This window comes from Sabethes cyaneus, chromosome 2, assembly GCF_943734655.1.
Source record: "Sabethes cyaneus chromosome 2, idSabCyanKW18_F2, whole genome shotgun sequence".
NCBI lineage: Eukaryota > Metazoa > Arthropoda > Insecta > Diptera > Culicidae > Sabethes > Sabethes cyaneus.
In genome coordinates, this window is record NC_071354.1 from 74,652,392 (window position 1) to 74,672,729 (window position 20,338).

A 20,338-nucleotide genomic window follows, 5' to 3' on the forward strand; every position below is an offset into this window, starting at 1 on the left:
TATTTTGAGAACAATTCATCTGACCTTTGAGATTTTCTACATAATTTAAATTTTATCATAAATTAAATCTACGCAATCTCTGCGCGAACAAGCGCAACGGTTCCCCGAAGTCAAATAATACCTCCACGTTTGAAAAGGTCCTGATACATTCAATTATTGGTAAATGCAGTCCGATGAAACCGCGTTAGCGCTAGTTCCGTTGATCGTAATGATGCGTCGTTATGATGCGCGAAAATTAATCATGGATAGCAAGCATGGGAAGCCAATTTCGCCATTGGTAATTTTAGCCACAAATATCGCCTGTTGCATCTTGAGTCATAAGGTTCCGAGTTAGCTGTTTAGGAAACCAAACCAGTCTACAATTCTCCAGTAGTGGATGTACTAGAACGTACAATTATCGTTCTAGTACATCCACTACGGTGTGGACGTCAACAGTAAGACTCCAAGAACACTAACTCGATCTACTCCATGTAACTCAATATGTTTAATCGACGATATAACCAAAGACGATCAGAGTTTTAATGCGGTGAAAACTCATAACTTCATAATTGGCTATCACGGTGTTCAAAATACCGTTATTAAAAAATAAAATATGTAATTTAAACGGCAAGTGCCAGTTGGTTTGTATTGCCATCCTACACCTCTGAGGCAATTTTGAAGTTTTAAAGGGCAGATTGCTCATATTAAGTAAATAAAGATCTTTAATAACACTTCCAAAATGAACGTAAATCATAGCCAGTATTGATTTTTTATGGAACACATGCCCATTGGCGACATTGGGTTGTACCGAAGACCCTATAACAAGAAGACTGGCAACTCTGACAATATTCGGGAGACACTGATGGTAGCTCGCTCTGCTGGCCAAAATGGTCCCTGGATGCATTTGTGTGAGTGAGTGCTAATATTCATACCGCCATGCCAACATAGTCGAACAAATACCAATACAGAATTTTGGTGAGTCTACTAACACTCATGCAAAATATACCACCTTCGCAAATGGAAGTGTCGTTGATGATGACGCATGGCGTTTATATGGAAAAATAACAGAGAGGCCAGTCTTGTTAATAATGGGGTCTTCGGTTTTACGCTGTATTGGGACTAACCGGAAATGTTCCGGATTAAATCATCGCTGCGGGAAATGGCCAGTATCGAACATGAACAAAAACTTATCATGCGATACCTCAAATTAAACCAGAATTTGAAAACTAGATCGGTCGAAGTCAGATCAACTCCCTAGCACCACGTTGGTTATATCTGGACAAGTTTTGGGGACTTCCCGGAACACCCAACAAGTGTCCACTTTCGTCCATGAGCAAAAACTTTTCCTGTGACACCTTAAATCACAGTAGAATTCATTCACTAGATCAATGGAAACCAAATCTGCTATCTAGGTCAGGTTTGGCCATATCTGGACATTTTCGGGGACTCCGGGAACCCCTAGGAAATGACCAGTTTCGAATATGAAAAAAAAAACTCATCATAGGACTCCTTCAATCACACTAAAACTCTTAAAATAGACCCATGTAACCTAAATTGAGCACCTAGAACTACAATGGTCAATTCTGGACATAGTTTTCTTATCAAATGTTTTTCAAATGTTTTTTTTTATTATCAAACATAGGGGGGCTCCGTAGCCGCAAGGTTGGAACTAAGTTAATTTCAAACCTGTCAATATATACTAAATTGTTCAATAAACAACTACCGTAGAGATGGTTTAGTTACAATGAAACCTAATTTTACTAGAAGTGCATGAACTTTGGCACAATCTCACCCCTTCTAGGGGGTGACATTGTGCCAAAAACATAAAGTTAGGCTAAAAGTCTAAACAGTGAACATTAGCATGTTTATAAACAATACACATAAATATCAGTATAAAGTAGTTCACATGGGGCCGTCCATGAACTAAGTGGACTATTAGGGGCAGGGGGTCGGCCAAAACCAACGCATCATACAAAAAGTATGAACGAAAATAACCCGGAGAGGTCTGAAATAACTAAAAATGAGTTCGTAGTCAATGGACATCCTTTATATAGCCAGTAGCGTTTCTAGGGTTAACAAAGGAGAGATATATGAAGGGGTGTATCCTAAGGGGGCATACCTATTTGATCATTTAACAAAATTAACCATTACTTCGTTCGAGAACCCGCGGCCGCAGAACATGTGGCCTATCCCACCCCCCTCTCCCCTCCTTAAAACTGGCAGTTTATACACGGTATAATATATTCGTCTTATGTTAGAGCGTTTATTCATCACTCTGAAATTTCCAGAGAAAAAGTAAAAATTAGTTTAAAGTAGGTATTTAGCAGACCTATGATGCTGTTTGCTCAAAAATTGATGATGCAATCTAATCTGTCAAAATATTGTGCTCAATAGAATGTGGGTGTGCTGGTGTATACTGACGTATTTTTGTTGTGTATGTGAAATCCACAAATTGGATCGATCATTTTGGCTTGGCACAATCTCACCCCCGTGAAGCTCGAAAAGTACAAAGTTTCGAAAAATATAATTTTCGTAATCAAAACTTATCCAACGCATAATAACCTTTCAATACATTGTAAATGGTTAGTTTATATACCTTCAAGATAGCAAGTTGATGCGATTTCTTGTTTGGGTTGGTTTATGCGGAACATTTTTTACAAGCGTTATTTCCGCGTATTTTTGATCGCGAACTTTGAAACTCTGTTTAGGCTAAATAGTTTGCTAAAATTATCTGTGTTCCTTTCTAAGTTATGAATAAATATGTTGTATTCATCATCATTTTGAATTTAGGTCACCAGTTTCTATAGATATAATAAATTTTCACAAATAAACATTTTTGGTTTTTGGCACAATCTCACCCCCGCGGCACAATCTCACCCCGGATGGCGGTATATCACTCATTCAATAGCGATTATAGCAAAAAGAAGTGCAGTGCAGGTCATACAGCAAACACCCGGGCGATATCACAATAGATCAACTATACTGGTCGTAGTGATGAGTCCACAGTCGAAAGATCTTGTGCCGCCAGCCGAAACATGTCAGGATAAAGAGAAAAGGATGAAGGTGAGGTGATCGACGGGTGGAAGTAGCACTACAATGAACCCTTGAAAGGCGCAGAGGTGTAATACAAAGCAAAGATGGTCCCAGATAAGTTAGCTAGAGTAAGTTAATCTATACTGGACCCGTTACCTATAATGGACCTTGGAAAAAAGTTCGGCGTTAGTGCGGCACCGAAGGAGCGGAAGGAGGGTGTAATACGCCCAATATATAAAAAGGTATTTTTATTAAAAGTGGAGGAGTGTTTGGTGGGAAGAATGGTAGACTGGATGAAAATGCGAAACTTCGATATGGGGCCAAAAATATAATGCGTAGTTTAATTGCTGAGTGGGACTCTAACCCACACTTTCTCGATTTGCGCCCAGCTGTTTTGACAGTTAAACTTCCAGCACACGACATCCTGTATTAGATAGTCTTCTCATCAAACGCTGCTCCACCTTTAATAAAAATAATTTACGTTGACCCACGACAGAGTTAGAGCCAAATCAAACAGAAAAAAAATATGAAAAGGTTACAAATTCGAATTCGAAAACTATCGAGCGATCACTTTTCTCAACGCGGCCTGTAAAGTGCTTTCTCAGATCTTTTTTTTGTTGTCTATCGCCACAAGCAAGTAGATTTGTGGGAAGTTTATAGATCCTACAAAAATGTCGCGAATAGCAAGTCACTGCGCATCGTTTTTCGTTGATTTTAAGGCTGCATATGATAACATCGATTGCAATGGATATACACGGCTTTCCTGGGAAGCTGACGGGACCTATTCAGTTTAGCCAACTCGTACATCCTTTGTTTCTCTTTCTTTATAGGGTTTTATAGGGATTTCCGTAAAGAAAACAGATGTATAAGTGGCCGAGTAGACAAAAGAGGGGGAGCTGACAAATGTGGAGAAACGTCCAAAAGAGGAACAAGCGTTATATTTTTGCATTATAAGCATTTCAGTTACAATAACTGATGTTCAAGGGGCTGTGAAACAAAGGCACCCCGAGTAAGATCGGGCACTCAGCTAGTCTACAATATTGCTGAAGAAATATTTCAACCAAATTCGATATAATTGGCTCATTCTGACCCCACATTTAATCAATTTCCCATAGTTTTGCACAGATTGATCAATTTTCCTTGCCGTGGCGCTTCTTTATTTTTCTCAGATATTCAATAATTCACCTTCACGTTCACGCTCAAATGTTTCTAACGCAAATCTAAAACCCTAGATAGAATATTTGAAATCCTTCGTTAACTTTATTATTTTGACTAATAATAACATATGAATGCTGCTTCAAAAAATTAATGTTGCAAAATACTCAAAGAAAATTAAGTCAAGTAGTTAAAATAGAATTTCGATAAACACGAGGCGAAATTTAAAGCATAAAACGTAAACGAAAAATGGGGCACAATTAGTACGGTTAAAGAAAGGTATATCTTTGATTTTTTTCCGTCTGCATTTTTGCATGAAAATGAAAACTTGAGCTTCTTTTGAGTGTACTTTCAAGAAAAAATATTTATTAACTTGATCGCATCGGTTTTACGATGTTGCCCGTGAGAGGGTTAAACCAAAACAAAACAAAAAAATTAAAACGATTTGTCCAATAGATTTTTTTACAATTCCTGTTGCAACCAAATTTTTAGTGCTGGTGATTTACTCGACGCAATAAAGATTATAAAATATATTATAAAATCATCTGTTCTGACGCAGAAAATGATGTGTAAATAAATTTGTCATTGATCATTGTTGTATGAAAAGTTATTTTGTTTTCTTTACATTACTGATTGTTTAGCATCTATGCTATTTAGCTCATCTGAGATATCGAAACGTTAGCAAGGTTGTATGAGCAAGTTTGGATATTTGGCTTTTCCTAATTGATCTCGCAAACTTCTGTAGCTTGCTGAAGTTACAATATTCATGAATCAGCATATATTACATTAAGCGCAGTAAAAAATTTTCTAGTATGTTTTTCCTTTTGTTTTTCAGCATTGTAACAACAGTGGAACCGGTTTCTTCCTGAGCGCAAAATAGACTGCATACTGCAATTTTGCATTAATTAGGCAATCCCGTTGGCGCCAAAATTCACTTCAGACCGGATAGCATTGCGTTTGTCCCATTGGTAGTACGCAAGGTAGTTCGTTGTTCCCCGCAGGCAATCGTTTGTATACATAATACACACACTGCAGCTGCAATTGCATCTAGTTGCATAGTATTTAGCACATCACGACACATTGTCATGCAGTCGGGCTGAATGAATGGCTGAATTATCTTCATTACGGTAGCGAACTTTGCAGAACCCAAACCTGATGTAAAAGATCAACAAAAAGTGAAAGTTAAAACTGCAACTCGGATTTGCACATACCTACCTACCTATAGAAAAAAAATCCCGTCAAGGTCTCGGTCAAGTTGTTGTCGATGTACAGGACTAAAAAGGGCAATTCAACCTTCGAAGATATATCTGTGAAATTCTTCATCGGTTGCAGTTCGATTCATGTTAAGTGGCTGTGCTCGAACCGGCAGTGTTTCCCCGGTTACAGTATGGGACATACCTGATCAGAACATAAAGTGAAGGGAAACATCTATAAATACGGCACAATCAGCGCGCTTCCGGGACTAGTCCGGAAGATTCGGTCGTTGAAAGATGAAGTGTTTTCAGAAGACTGCAATGTCCGAGATTAACTCCGCGAGTGAACATTATGTGCCAGTCCCGTCATTCTATGCCGGTTCGGATGTGTTCATTACGGGCGGTACCGGATTTATGGGCAAGGTGCTGATCGAGAAGCTGCTCCGGTGCTGTCCGGACGTTGGCCGCGTGTTCGTGCTGATGCGTTGCAAGCGGGGCAAAACACCCGAGGCCCGGGTACAGGAGCTGACCAATAATCCAGTGCGTGTTTGTGTTTCTATATTGAGTGTCTTTTTTGTGTAATTGTGCCTTTTTATACTGAAAATTGAATCAATTATTACAGCTTTTCAAGTGTTTGAAGATGCAAAACCCAACGACGTTAGTCAAGTTGGTTCCGATTTTCGGCGATTGCATGCAGTTACGGCTTGGAATGTCCGACGAGGATATTAACCAGTTGAGAAGTGTTTCGGTCGTATTTCATTTGGCTGCCAGTGTGCGGTTCGATGATCCGCTTAAGGACGCCATACTGACCAACGTACTGTCAACGAGGGAGATTCTGGAAATTTGCAAAGGACTGCCAAGGCTGAAAGCGATGGTTCACGTATCTACGGCGTACAGTAATCCGGAACAACGCAACGTAGAAGAAAGGGTGAGCTTGAGTTTGTTCCATAGTCGTTCTACACCAGTGATGGCAAAACTGTGGCCCTTTAGAATGAGTTGTACGGCCCGCGGACTGTTTTGTGGAATGATGGACTTATAGGTAAATTTTTTGAACACACAGGGCTCACGCAGTCAAATCGTAATGCCTCGTGCATATTGTGGATCTGAACGCTTTGCAGTTTAAATCTTGTGGTGATTCCTAGAACATGATTGTTGCTGTCCTACAGGGTGCTCCACCTTTTATGTCGGTATGAAAACATTGAATAACTTTAAGAAAAAACAACCGATTTCTATTAGTAATGCATTTTTATTTAGTTTGGTTCCTTAAAATTTTTTTGGTTTAGTATTTGAAAACAATATCAATTAAGTGACCACCTTTATTAAAAATTACAAATTGATTCCTTTTTTCCGTGTTTTCCATTACCTTTTTGAGCATCTCGGGTGTTATAGCGTCGATTTCCGTACGAATATTTGTCTTGAACTCGTCAATAGTTTGTGGCTGGTTGGTGTAAACCTTGCTTTTCAGATAACCCTACAGAAAGAAGCCCGGGGTTGTGTGTGTGTGTGTGTGTGTGTGTGTGTGTGTGTGTGTGTGTGTGTGTGTGTGTGTGTGTGTGTGCGTGCGTGTGTGTGTGTGTGTGTGTGTGTGTGTGTGTGTGTGTGTGTGTGTGTGTGTGTGTGTGTGTGTGTGTGTGTGTGTGTGTGTGTGTGTGTGTGTGTGTGTGTGTGTGTGTGTGTGTGTGTGTGTGTGTGTGTGTGTGTGTGTGTGTGTGTGTGTGTGTGTGTGTGTGTGTGTGTGTGTGTGTGTGTGTGTGTGTGTGTGTGTGTGTGTGTGGATATTATCACTACGACCAGCATTTTGATCTAATGTGATCGGGGGGGAGTCTGGGGGGGTTAAGTCAGGTGATCTGGGTGGCCAGTCAATATCGCCTCTTTTTGATATCAGACGTCCCGGAAATTTTCGTTGCAGAAATTGAATTGTTGAATTCGCAATGTGGCATTGTGCACCGTCCTGTTGAAACCAGTAACCTTCTAGACCTTTTTCGCGCATTCGTCGGCAGATACAATGAGCCAGCATCCACCGATATCGATTTCCAAAATATGGACCAATGATGGTTTCGGCGTAAATCCGTAAATCGTATATTTCACATTTTTTTATGCGCAAGCATGAGTAGAGGTCATTGCGGCCCGCGGAATTCATGGGGCATCTGATTTGGCCCGCACCATACTTATGCCTGGGCACCAATGTTCTACACTAACTTACCATGGGCTACCACGGGCTAAATCGCGTACCGATCTGGAAAGAGTACATTCGCGGACTCGCACTTTTCGACAGCAATTATTCTGGCAAACACTGGCCGTATGAATAAAAGAATTTGCTTTACTTTTACCATGAGGTTTACACGAGAAAAGCAAACTGTATTATTCATATGGCCTATAAGTCTGATGATTGACAGGCATTCATTTTACACGTTTCACTTAGATCTAGGTTACGTAGCTTTTGGTTAGATATTCTAAAAAAAGCAAAGCCTTGGGCTTAAACGTCTTTCAAAGACTTGACCCTTCTTTATCGACAGACTTCGCAGCCGGCTTTTAGAGGGTAGGACAATTACTCTATCTAACTGTACCGCCCAGCCGAGATTCGAACTGGCTTGCTCGAAGCGAACTGGGCGGTTGGATATCTTATAGCACACTAGTTTTTCGATGTTCTTGGTTCGCTGAAACTCTTGTTAGAGAACAATTTCATTTCAGTGTATCAGCGTTTTACGGTAATTGTACGACCATTGTTTCATTGATCACAATCGACCAGTTTCTCTCAATCGGTCTTCGCTCCGTTGATATCCCAAGTAACCAAGAGTTCGAATAATGGTGTCTAACAAGGGTTAAACAGCTTTATGTATATCAATCTATAACTTGCTAAGCAGCGTCACTTTTAAGTAATTAACTGAACTTTCAAGCTGTCTTGGGTTCACTGCATAGAACGCTAAGCAGCTTCGAAATAAACTGTCTAAAACTAAGAAAAAACAAATTTAGCAGCACTTCTATGTTCTATTTTTATACTTCTACCTAACTTCTATATTCGTTGCATTTGCCTGCTGTTGGGTTTGAACCCGGGTGTTCCGCGTTGTAAACCTATACCGATCCACTGCGTCACCTTTGTCGTATACAAGCGTATACAGTATACTGCTTGGAGAGTTTCCCATCGTACACCTGGCGAAAGTTGGGAGACTACGGTAGGCCGACCACGTGGCAAGGATGCCGGACGACTGTGTAGTGAAATCCGTTCTCTTCAAGAACCCCACCAGCACCAGGAATAGAGGGACTCAACGTGCTAGATGGCTCGACCGGGTTGAAGCCGACTTGCGTGTGTCGAGACGCGCAACGAATTGGCGACGAGTAGCCCAGGACCGAGTACAATGGAGAGGAATTCTTGATACGGCAAGAGCCACCCCGGCTCTCGGCTGAATAAGGTTAAGGTTGTACAATTAGTTATAATCTGCAATATTGTTGAAGTAAGTATTACTATATCTTTTGTATTTACGACGCTATAAGGCTGCTACCCCGTTGTTGGTAGCGCTCTTTTTGCTACCAACAGCTTTGCAGCCTAATAGCGCCGTAAATACAAAAGATAAAACATCACTTTTTTCAGTAATATTGTAGATAATTACTTGCTCTATAAATGTCCCATACACGACTTTATCAATTTCTGCTTGGCTGAGGTGCAGTAATCAAAAGAGCAAAATCGAAGCAAAACGTGCATGCCAAGATTGGTGCTGAGATCCGTCTCCGCTTCTGTTTGTATCGCTCCACATTCTGATAGGTGGCTTTAGGCAGCATTTGTACCCGCCCTGCGTTCTTCTCATCCAATATTTGCTGGCATTCCTCGTCAAACCATTCGTTACGTCGTTTCGGTGCCACACGGCCTAGGACGTTCTCCGATGCGCTGTTAATAGCTGTTTTCACGGCATTCCAACAGTCCTCAAAAGCGGCTTCATCAAGCTCACCCCGGAAGCGCTGTTTCGAGAGATAACGCGTAGTTTTCGGTGACATACGGTTGCTTCAGTTGCGCTAAATTATACCGTGGCGGGCACCGGTATCGTATGTTGTTCGCAACAGATAGTTTTTGACGTATCCTAACCATCACTAGGTAGTGATCCTAATCAGTGTTAGCGTCCGGATACCGATGGTAGAGGTATTGCCATGTTCTTGAAGGCGGCAAGTCGACAAGTGTTAGGCCGTTTTCGTTCGTTTGCGGGTGTGCGCTGAACCGTTCAATCGCTGGTTTGAATTCCTTCTCCTGACCAACCTGAGCATTACAGTCCACGATGATGATTTTGACATCATGTCTTGGGCAGCGGTCGTATTCGCGCTCCAACTGCGCTGTGTACGTTACTACTTACTTACTTAGGTGGCTTGCCGTCCTAGGACAAAGCCTGTTGAACAAAGTTTCTCCATGTAACTCGGTTGAGGGCTTCCTCTCTCCAACTCCTCGGACACCGAGTACTCTCCGCCAGATCTCGCTCCACCTGGTCTAACCATCTTGCTCGCTGCGCTCCTGGTCGTTTTGTTTCTACCGGATTTGACGCGAACACCATCTTTGCAGGGTAGTTGTCCGGCATTCTTGCAACATGCCACCTTCTGGATACTGGGTTCGCCATAAAGCTGTGCGAGTTCATGGTTCATCCTCCGCCTTCATACCCCGTTCTCCTGTACACCTCTTGTACGCTGTGTACGTTAAATATGTTAATATTATAGAATCGGCCCTTGATTCTTACTCTGCACATTCGGGGGTCGATCGGCCACCACCCGATCACCCGCTTCTACATCTCGCAAATTACTATAAAAGCTGTGCCCAGCTCGTGTGCATTGCCGCAGCTCTGGTACTTTATACGTACGTACCATCGTTGCTTTCCAGCATACATCCTGCAGCGCTACGATGTCGAACTTACGGCTCTTCACTTCTTTAGAAAGCACGTGAGTACTTCCGAGGAAATTTAGAGACCGACAGTTCCATGTTCCTAATTTCCAATCGTTATTGCTGCGTTATTATTGCTTACGGAGTCAATTGCTTTGGTTTTTAGTGGTTCAGGCTTGCAAAGCCCGTAACCCACAGTATTTCCGGAGGGCCAACGTAGCTTGAAGGAGCCCTCCTGCCCTGTCAGCATACGACCTTGGTTTCTACCGGGGTTGGTTACTCGATCTCCACCGAGGTTGCTCGTATCCCGGTTGGTACCATGAGGAGATAGGGGTAGGTGTTGCTGGGTAAGAGGCTGTGGACCACTGTGGGATCTATTTTATGCCCAGGCATCGATAGTACGCATTATACAGCCGTTTACCAGCCTTAGCCAATAGTTACAAAATTTAATAGAAGAGACATCGATTAATTTCGAATGAACCTTTTGCGTTTAAAAAGTCCTAATAAACGTAAATGAATAGTTTCACTGAGAGGCGACTATTAACCAGGTATGATTCGCCGAGTTTAAAAAGTTTGGTGAGGGGGGCTCCGTAGCCGCAAGGTTACCGAGTCTACTTTGACAAGCGAGTGGTCGTGGGTTCGAATCTTAGTAGAATCTAGCCATTCGATGTCAAGTGACTTTAGCATGGGTTAATTCTCGGGCCCCTATATGTACTATATGGGATAGTACTGGCAGCAAGGAATAAGTGGGTAAAGTAGATCAAGTTTTGAAGGAAGGGTAAACCCCAATACACACAAGCACGCATAAAATTTAATAAGCATATCGCTCATTCAATAGCGATTATAGCAAAAAGAAATGCAGTGCAGGTTATACAGCAAACACCCGGGCGATATCACAATAGATCAACTATACTGGTCGTAGTGATGAGTCCACACATAAAAAAAAGTTTAGTGCCGCAATCCTGTTAGAGTTTATAGGATCGTAGCACTATCCTCCCAATTGACCTATACTCTAACAGCCTACTGCGAAATCTGTCGAATAAAAACAAAAGGTCAAGTTTCTAAAAACGGAATGTAGTACCCGGGGTTTGGGAAATTGCACTTTTAAAGTCTGCTTGGGGAAACGTTAGCATTTCTAGAATACCCTTTTGAACATTTAGCTTCGTCGATTTCGTGCGCAGGAACAATTCCGTTTCTGAATACGCGGACAAAGTGCCGCGGTAAACAATTCACGAATTGGCGCTTATTGATATCTCTATCAATACTCATCTCTGCTGTGATTGACAAGTTCACATATTTCTCGGGTACTTTTTCATTTCGACGTATCTGCAAATGAGAGATTCTCTTCGTGTCTCGTCTCTTCCGCTTTTTACGGCGATACTAATGCATTGAAAAGAAAATTTTCGAAACATTTGGCTAGCTAGTGACCCCGGCAACCGATTCATGCAAAGCTGATGTGTCAAAATGCATCAGAATCGCCGTAAACAGCGGAAGAGAGAAGACACGAAGAGAATCTCTCATTTGCAGATACGTCGAAATGGAAAAGTACCCGAGATTTGGGATTTCTGGTCACCACCGGCAACAATACCAGTAAGACGACCCGTTTAAAGCGAAAATAGGGACCTAAACCTAAAACGCATAGATCTTTCAGTAATAGGGCACGCTGCTCGGTCTATTTTTTGCAATTTAAAACGTGTAACGTGTCTTAATGCCAACTGGAAGGCCCTCTCCAGTTCGGCGTATCGTTGACGCTTGACGGGCAACTGTCTTAGCTGCTCGTCGATCATCCTCCAAGTTTCATCCGAAATCCACATCCTCCGCCCGCTGTGTACTTTGACGAGGGTTCCGTTACTGGTCGTGATGAAGACGTTCTTGATACTGGTCCATTATTCTTCGACGGTTCCACCAGGGGGCACTCCAAGACTCGGGATTCACGTTGTTCGGCAAAGGCCCTTTTCACTTCGGGATTCTTCAATCGCCGGACTCTGTAACGACACCCTACTTTCTACTGCCGTCGCGTCGTTGGACACGTGTGACGCGCAAGCGCATCTCAGCGATAACAAAGTGATAGTCGGATGAAGTATCGGCGCTGCGCTGGTTGCGTACATCAAGGAGGCTCCATCTCCACTTTCGGCTGATGCAGCTCCCCAATCTTCGCATTAAAGTCATCCACTCAAGTGAATTTGGGTCAATTTGAAGTATCGTAGATGTATCATAGATTTTTTTATTCTATATTTGAGAGGTTTCAGACTAATTGTATACCATATCGATATGCCAATCTTCTTAGACATCTTAAGAGTGATTGCGTAATCACAATAGAATTTAAATTAAAAATAAATCTCAGATTTGATACGAAGAAGGGCTTAATGTTGATAACGAATCTCCAAATGAAGGTACAATTTCTGATATATATACTTTGCAACACCCGATCTTGGAACGGCCACCACGATTGCGTAAAAATCACATTTTCCTACGATAATTCGCAGCTAACGGATTTTTTAATTAACACAAATTATACCTAACGCTGTTGCCGAGTGAATAGACGGAACAGTTCATATATGTATTCATAATGATAACAATATATAGTTTGTAGCGGCCTAATTTAATTCCGATTCGCAACTTCCTTTGATGTTAAAAAAATTACAAATTTGCTGACAATAATTTTTCACTACCATTCCTTCATTTCAGTTATATCCACCGAAGGCTGACTGGCGAAAGATGTTAGAATGTGCTTTAAAATTTGATCATAACGTTTTAGACATTTTAACAGATAAGTATGTGTTTTGTGTTGATATATGCATAATCTGATTCGTTTTGTTAATAAGATTTTTTTAATATTAGGATCACGAATTTCGCTCCCAACACCTACACGTTTACGAAGGGTTTAGCGGAACAGGTTTGCTTGGAATACCAAGACCAACTCCCGTTGGTCATTTTTCGACCGTCCGTTGTGGTCAATACCATCGATGAACCCCTGGTCGGCTGGATCGACAACCTAAACGGACCGTCTGGAATGCTGGTAGGTGCCGGAACGGGAGTCGTTCGAACGGATTTGATGCCCCTCGAAAACCGTGTCAATGCTATACCTGCGGACATTTGCATCAAGGCACTGATACTGGCCGCGTGGCGACGTGGTACAATAGAGGCAGCCCTGCGACAGAACTATCTTCCCGTGTACAATAGCGCTGTTGAGGGTGAACACACGTGGCAGTATCAGAAGGTACTGGACTGTGGCAAAACAAACATGACTAAACTGGTGACAAACCGGCTACTGTGGGTCCCCGGCGGATCTGCGACTACGTGGCGCATCAAATATTACCTGATGGTACTGTTGGTGCACATATTTCCAGCTATGCTGGTTGATGGCTTATGTTTGATAGCTGGAAAATCACCATTGTAAGCTCTTCGTTTGTTATTCCCTTAGTGGTTAAGAAACTTTGTTTTATTTTCAGTTTGTTAAAAATACAACGAAAAGTGTTCCTTGCGCAAGCTTCGCTGCGGTACTTCTCCTACAATCAGTGGGATTTTGAAACGAAGCGGGTTCGGTCGCTGAGAGACGACTTGAAGGGCAAAGATATGTAAGCTTGGAAAATTATTCCCTGTAGTCTGTTAATTATGAAACTCTTCTTCTCTAAATCAGCGACAACTTTAGCTGGCACCTATCAGAGCAGCGAATTGAGCAGTTCTACTACGATTGCTGGATGGGCGTACGGCGATATCTGCTGAATGATCCCGACGAAACGTTACCGCAAGCCATCCGCAAGGTTCACCGATTGATTGTGATCGATCGGTTGTTGAAAATCAGCCTCTGTCTACTGATGGCTTGGGTCGTGTGGAAAAGTTCCATCTTCCGAAATCTGGAAACCCACCTGGTACGGTTTAGCCAACGATGATGACGGCAAGAAAGGGATTTGTAAAATGAAGTTCAGTGACTGCCAACTTTCTGAATGTTCTAATTTATTAGTATTGACAACTGGTGTGTGTACGATCGTGCTTTTACTCTTTTCATAAGAAAAGGTCGGAAATGAATGACAAACTTGCTATAAATTAAATGCTCACAATGAAAGAAACCCGCTTTGTGTACAGTTGAAGAATGTATTCCTTTGATTTGTTTGTGATTTTCCGTGCAACTTTAGGTATATGTTGGAAATTTAATTTCAGAACATGCATGTAGCAGTTGTTTAAAGAACATTTCGCTTCCGCATAAAACAAGGTAAAATATTAAATGTATAAATGTTTGAAACAATGAATTTTGCTAATGAATTGCACTGAGATTAATATTCATTTTAAATACATGCTTCTTTCCAATAGTTATATGATCTTATATTGGCTGGTTCAAATTATTCGTGACATGACGCACATTTTACATGTTGACTGCCTTTCCTACGCGCTTGTGAGACAGTTCAGAATTTGGAATAACATTTCGGATGGTGGTTAGGTTGTCCGGCTTGGCATAGACATCGGCGCACAGTTCATCTAGAGCGATCTCTTTGTCTGCCTTAGCAAGTTTTGTAGCAGCGTCTACTTCGCCACGGATTTTCGATTCAATTTCTTTCAGCTCTTCGGGTGTCGCCAGCTCGTTGTGGAGGATTTTCTCCCGCAATGAAGTAATTGGATCACGGGTCTGACGAACTTCTGCGATTTCATCTCGCGAACGATAGCTGGTTCCCGGGTCAGACATGGAATGGCCTGAATAACGGTAGGTAGCACTTTCCAAAAGAATTGGACCTTTACCGCTATTGCAGTGATCAATAGCGAAACGAGTGGCTTCCCGCACTGCTAGGACATCCATTCCGTCCACCCAAATTCCAGGGACAGTATCCCCGCGGGTATAGTAATTCACATTGGCAGAAGCACGTTCAGCACTGGTTCCCATACCGTATCCATTATTTTCGCAGACAAAAATACACGGCGAATTCCACAATTTAGCCATATTATAGACCTCGAACAATTGACCTTGATTTGCTGCACCATCTCCATACGCTGCAACACAAACACCTTTCGTGCCGTTGTACTTAGCTGCGAAAGCGATACCCACTCCGAGCGGCACCTGCGCCCCAACTATACCATTTCCGCCATAGAAGTTTTTCGCATACATATGCATACTGCCGCCTTTTCCACGAGCACTTCCGCTTTGCCGTCCAGTAAGCTCCGTCAGCACACCGGCTATCGGAACTCCCATAAGGAAAGTCCAGCCGTGGCATCTGTAAGCGGTAATGCAGCTATCTTCCGGACGCATAGCGGCCCGTATACCGACGGCGGTCGCTTCTTGTCCAGAATAGAGGTGACAAAATCCTCGAATGACTTTCTCCTTGTAGAGATTGCCGGCAGCCGTTTCCATTCGTCGAATTGTGTACATCTGACCGTAGTACGTCAAGGCATCCTGTTTAGTAATGGTAACCGTCGTTGCCGGACCCTCATCAAGGTTATGCAGTTTGAATGCCTGTAAATTTTTTTTTCAATTACTTCTGAAATTCGGGATGGTTGAGATAGGTTTAACTCTTACCCTGGTCTCGAAAGTAGCTTCCGTAGCATATCCATTGCTCTGTGCTGGAGTCGTCAGTACTTTCTGTAAAGAAAGCAAAACGTAAGCAATTTTAAAACATCGCTCTTATCAATACGGTAGGACAACACTAGGGCACACACAGTGATGAATTAAGAAAACATTAGAGCACCTTCACTGCGTCAAAAGTGTTGTCAGCTGGTGATGAGCTCAACACTGGCACTGAAACCGCAGCAGGACGGGCTATTTTATCACTATAAACACCACCCGCCGTTCCGGTTCCGGCACGGAAAATGGTTTTAACCCACTTGAGAAGTCCCATTTGGGACCGGTGACTATTATCGCAAACACAACAGTTGGTTCACGCAAATATCTGTGATTATTGTTATGCAACCACTTTACGCAGACTGTTTTTTTTTTTGAGTGAGGGTGAAATACGGAGCCAGAGGTCATCCACGTACCATCACCGGAAAAGGGCAAAATGTAAACATCTGCGTAATGTGTGGTTAGAACAAAGTTCACTTTTACTTACCAGATTACCGAATAGTCCCCGTTGAACGACAGACTTTGCAACGTTGGAGAGCATTTTTTGACGGAGACGTTTTACTGAAAAGGACACACACTGTAGTAAAGTACGTAGTTAACGGGTTGCATACGGTTGGCAGCGTAATTGGTCTTTGTTTTGGTCGTCTACGCAGTCGCGAATCACGAATTTGAAAACCAAAGAGAAACTGTCAAAACTGTCCTATTCGAGATGTTCGAATTTCGCAATCGTTCGATAGCAGCGCATTGGCGGAAAAGCGGCGAGCATGGGTATAACAAAACACGTGTTGGCGGCTGCGCTAAGTTGGTGCAACCGTGTTAACGAATTTTTTATCGTTAATTATTTCTATTTGAAGATAATGGGTTCATGGATTAATTTATAATATGATATAATTCATTATTATTATTATGAAATCAACAGGGTTGATTTAGACTCAATGTTTGTCTGTTTTACTTATGAATAGTCAAGTAAGTAAAATACTTAAAATGTCTATTAAAAAAGGTAAGTAAGGTAAGTACGTATCCGTTGCAATTTACTGAAAACCCACATTACTGGTCCCCGAAAAAGTAAGCAAAACCGAATACAACGGTGACGCTTGATTAAAAACCACTCCAGCCCGCCGAGCGGCGTCTGGAGAACGGAGTATGGAGGAGGAGGGTGAACCATGAGCTTGCACAGCTCTATGCCGAACCAAATTCGGTAGGAACAAGGCGACCAGGGGTGCAACGAGCAAGCTGGTTAGGCCAGGTGGAGCGAATTCGGGGGAAAGTACTGGATATCCAAGGAATTACAAAGCGGCAGCCCACGACCAAGTAAATTGGAGAAACTTTGTTCCACAGGTTTTGTCTTAGGACGGCAAGTCAACTAAGTAAGTAAGTAAGTAAGTAAGTACAGACAGCCGGTAGCTTCCTTCCTGCTATAATGAGCGCGACGAAGTGGTAACCTTAGCATTGCATTATTCCGCAGTGCTCGTGGTTCAATATTTATGTCAACCTGCCCCAATAGTGCTGAGCAGCCGGTTCTACCCCGTAGGCTATCGGTAATAATCAATATTTTAGAGGCAGCCCTATGAACAAGGTGGCTGGTAAACGGCTGAATAATGCGTACCATCGGTGCCTTGTGCATGTGTAGGCATAAAATAGACCCTACAGTGGTTCATAGCCTCTTATTCAGCAACTGCTATTCCTACCTCCTCGTGGTGCCAGCCGGGATACGAGCAACTTTGGTGGAGATTGGGTTGGTTACCGGTAGCCAAGGTCGTATGCCGACAGGAAAGGAGGGCTCTTTCGAGCTTCGTTGGCCCTCCGGCGAAACAGGGGTTGGTGTAGCAGGCTTTGCAAGCCGTCACCGCGAAAAATACTACCGTGAACGCTTTGCAAACCGTCACCGCGAAAAATACTACCGTGAACGCGGGTGATTCCGTTCAACTCCTAATGCCGATCACTCAACTAAAGTAGTCGATTTGCAGAAGATGGAATCAAAAACCATAGTTTATGGGAATCCTCATGATCAAAGCTTGCCAATGAGCTATAAATTTTAATTCAATCTTTTAAAAATCGGTTACTTTGGCTGAGTGATCGGAATTGGGAACTGATCGGAATTACCTGCGTTCACGGTAAAGCACGGAACGAAGACCAGGGAAATTCTTATTGGAACAATCGGAATAGACCTACGCGACGAAAAAGGACTATGGATTGGAAACTCGGGACGTGGAACTGCCGATCTCTCAATTTCCAAGGGAGCACTCGAGTGCTCTCCGACGTATTGAAGAGCCGCATGTTCGACGTCGCAGCACTGCAGGAGGTGTGCTTTTTTTGTATTGTTTATGCAGGGAGAAAATCTTCATAGACAGCACCTTTACGGTGCCGAATAGGATTCACGTGGTGCCAACATGCGCCTACCTACTAAAAACTATCCTGCAGTCCGTTCCTGAACCCTTCCCGGAACTACCGTTAGGTTTTACTTCAGGAGGGAGGACGTGCCTAAGCACTCCGACTTATCCGTTGCGTGTGTGGGTTCACACAACACCCTTGTCACTTCATACCGCCACTACCCTTCACCTAGGGCCTGGGCTGCCCAATTAGCCCATTACTGACCCTAGCTAAGCTATGTCAGGCAATGTCGTTGCAATTGTTCTAGCCGTTGCAAGTCCGTTATTCTCTGCACGATGTTGTCGGCGTTGGTGCCTTCCCCAACGACCGCAAGCATCACCCGCCGAGTGGTCGTAAAACGCGGGCAGTGAAAAATCACATGCTCCGCCGTTTCCTTGGCTACCGTGCAAACGGGGCAAAAGGGTGAGCCTACCCGCCCACGCGTATGTAGATACTTCTTAAAGCATCCATGTCCCGACAGAAACTGGGTGAGGAAAAAGTTTACCTCACCATGTCCTCTACCGATCCAAGACGATATGTTCTGGATCAGCCTATGGGTCCACCTACCATGATCGGTGCGATCCAATTCTGCCTGCCAACGCCTAATAGAGTCCAGCCTAACTCTGTCCCTAGCGCCCCTGACGTTCCTCTGCCTATGGCACTCGATATCCTCACCTAGAAGTATGCATATGCGAATCATGGCTGCAATAACCCCAATCGCATCCAACGATATGGTACGGTAGCCGCACGCAACGCGCAATGCTAACAGCCTGAACACCTTGTTCAGACATGCCTGATTGCGCTTACTCTCCAAAGCCGGGGCCCATGCCGGTGCACCGTACCGTAGCACCGACATGGCAACGCTGGCCATCAGGCGTCTCTTACTGCTGCTAAGACCGTAGCCGTTCGGCATGATCTTGGACAGCGCAGTAACCGCCGTTGACGCTTTACTACAAGCATAATCCACATGGCTGGTTAAGTTCACCCTGTTGTCTGCCATGACACCCAGGTACTTCACACTTTGTTAGGAGACAATCACCTGTCCTCCAACGATTATTTTGGCCTCTAAGGCCGACTTGCGGTTACTGATCATCACCGCTTCCGTCTTGTGGTGGGCCAATAGATTGACGCCCGCCATCCAACCCTCTATTATGCTTATGGCGTCCGATGCCAGCATTTCCACCTCCTCTAGAAACTCGCTTACCACTGTAAGGACGATATGATCGGCGAAGCCAGTGATCTCGACCCCAGTGGGTAGCTCGAGCCTCAACACCCCATCGTACATGGCATTCCAGAGCGTGGGGCCGAGAATCGAACCCTGTGGAACACCCGCTGTCACTTCGTACTTCTTCGCCCCATCCGCCGTGTCGTGCACTGCAGGAGGTGTGCTGGAAGAGCTCAACGGTACGTACGTTCAGAGATGGACATACCATCTACCAGAGCTGCGGCAACACACACGAGCTGGGTACAGCTTTCATAGTGACGGGCGAAATGCGGAAACGGGTGATTGGGTGGTGGCCAATGTGCAGGTTGAGGATCAAAGGCCGGTTCTTCAATAAAAGCATCATCAACGTGCACAGCTCTCACCTCAGAAGTACCGATGATGACAAGGATGAATTCTACGCGCAATTGGAGAGTGAATACGACCGCTGCCCAAAACATGATATCAAGATCGTCATCGAGGATTTCAATGCTCAGGTCGGTCAGGAGGAGGAATACAAACCGGTGATTGGAAGGTTCAGTGCACGCCAGCGGACCAATAAAATGGACTTAAGACTTATCGACTTTGCCGCCTCCAAGAACATGGCCGTACGTAGTACCTTTTTCCAGCACAGAATCCATCACAAGTACACCTGGAGGTCACCGAATCAGACAAAATCATAGATCGACCAAGTTTTGATCGACAGTCGGCGCTTCTCAGACATTATCGACGTCAGATCCTATCGAAGCGCTAACGTTCACTCGGACCACTGATGGCTAAGATGCGCCCAAAACTCTTCGTTGTGAACAACATTCGGTACCGACGCCAGCCTCGGTTAGATCTCGCGCGGCTGAAGCATCCAGACGTCGCCGCAAACTACGTGCATTCACTCGAAGCTACGCTGCCGGAAGAGGACGAGCTGGACGAAGCCCCTCTCGATGACTGTTGGAACACTATCAAAACAGCCATCAGCAGCGTAGCGGAGAGCTCCATCGGGCATGTGG

The 20,338-nt window shown here is 43.7% G+C and overlaps 2 protein-coding genes across 3 annotated transcripts; one reads left to right on the forward strand and one right to left on the reverse strand.

Moving 5' to 3' along the window:
- The first annotated feature begins 841 nt into the window (after window positions 1-841).
- Window positions 842-14,116, forward strand: LOC128738430 (putative fatty acyl-CoA reductase CG5065). The gene is made up of 7 exons (XM_053833550.1): window positions 842-869; window positions 5,722-5,900; window positions 5,983-6,288; window positions 12,904-12,989; window positions 13,057-13,611; window positions 13,668-13,793; window positions 13,856-14,116. The coding sequence occupies exons 1-7, from the start codon at window positions 842-844 to the stop codon at window positions 14,106-14,108; spliced, it is 1,533 nt and encodes a 510-aa protein (XP_053689525.1). The 3' UTR covers window positions 14,109-14,116.
- Window positions 13,724-16,383, reverse strand: LOC128738431 (pyruvate dehydrogenase E1 component subunit alpha type II, mitochondrial-like). Of its 2 annotated transcripts, XM_053833551.1 has the most exons (4): window positions 16,251-16,361; window positions 15,891-16,125; window positions 15,722-15,784; window positions 13,724-15,658 (listed from the first exon to the last, which is right to left on the reverse strand). In XM_053833551.1, the coding sequence occupies exons 2-4, from the start codon at window positions 16,038-16,040 to the stop codon at window positions 14,579-14,581; spliced, it is 1,293 nt and encodes a 430-aa protein (XP_053689526.1). In that variant the 5' UTR covers window positions 16,041-16,125; window positions 16,251-16,361; the 3' UTR covers window positions 13,724-14,578. The 2 variants fall into 2 exon arrangements, with proteins under 2 accessions (XP_053689526.1, XP_053689527.1); XM_053833552.1 differs by lacking the exon at window positions 15,891-16,125 and having other exon boundaries at window positions 14,071-15,658; window positions 16,251-16,383.
- Window positions 16,384-20,338: the final 3,955 nt, after the last annotated feature.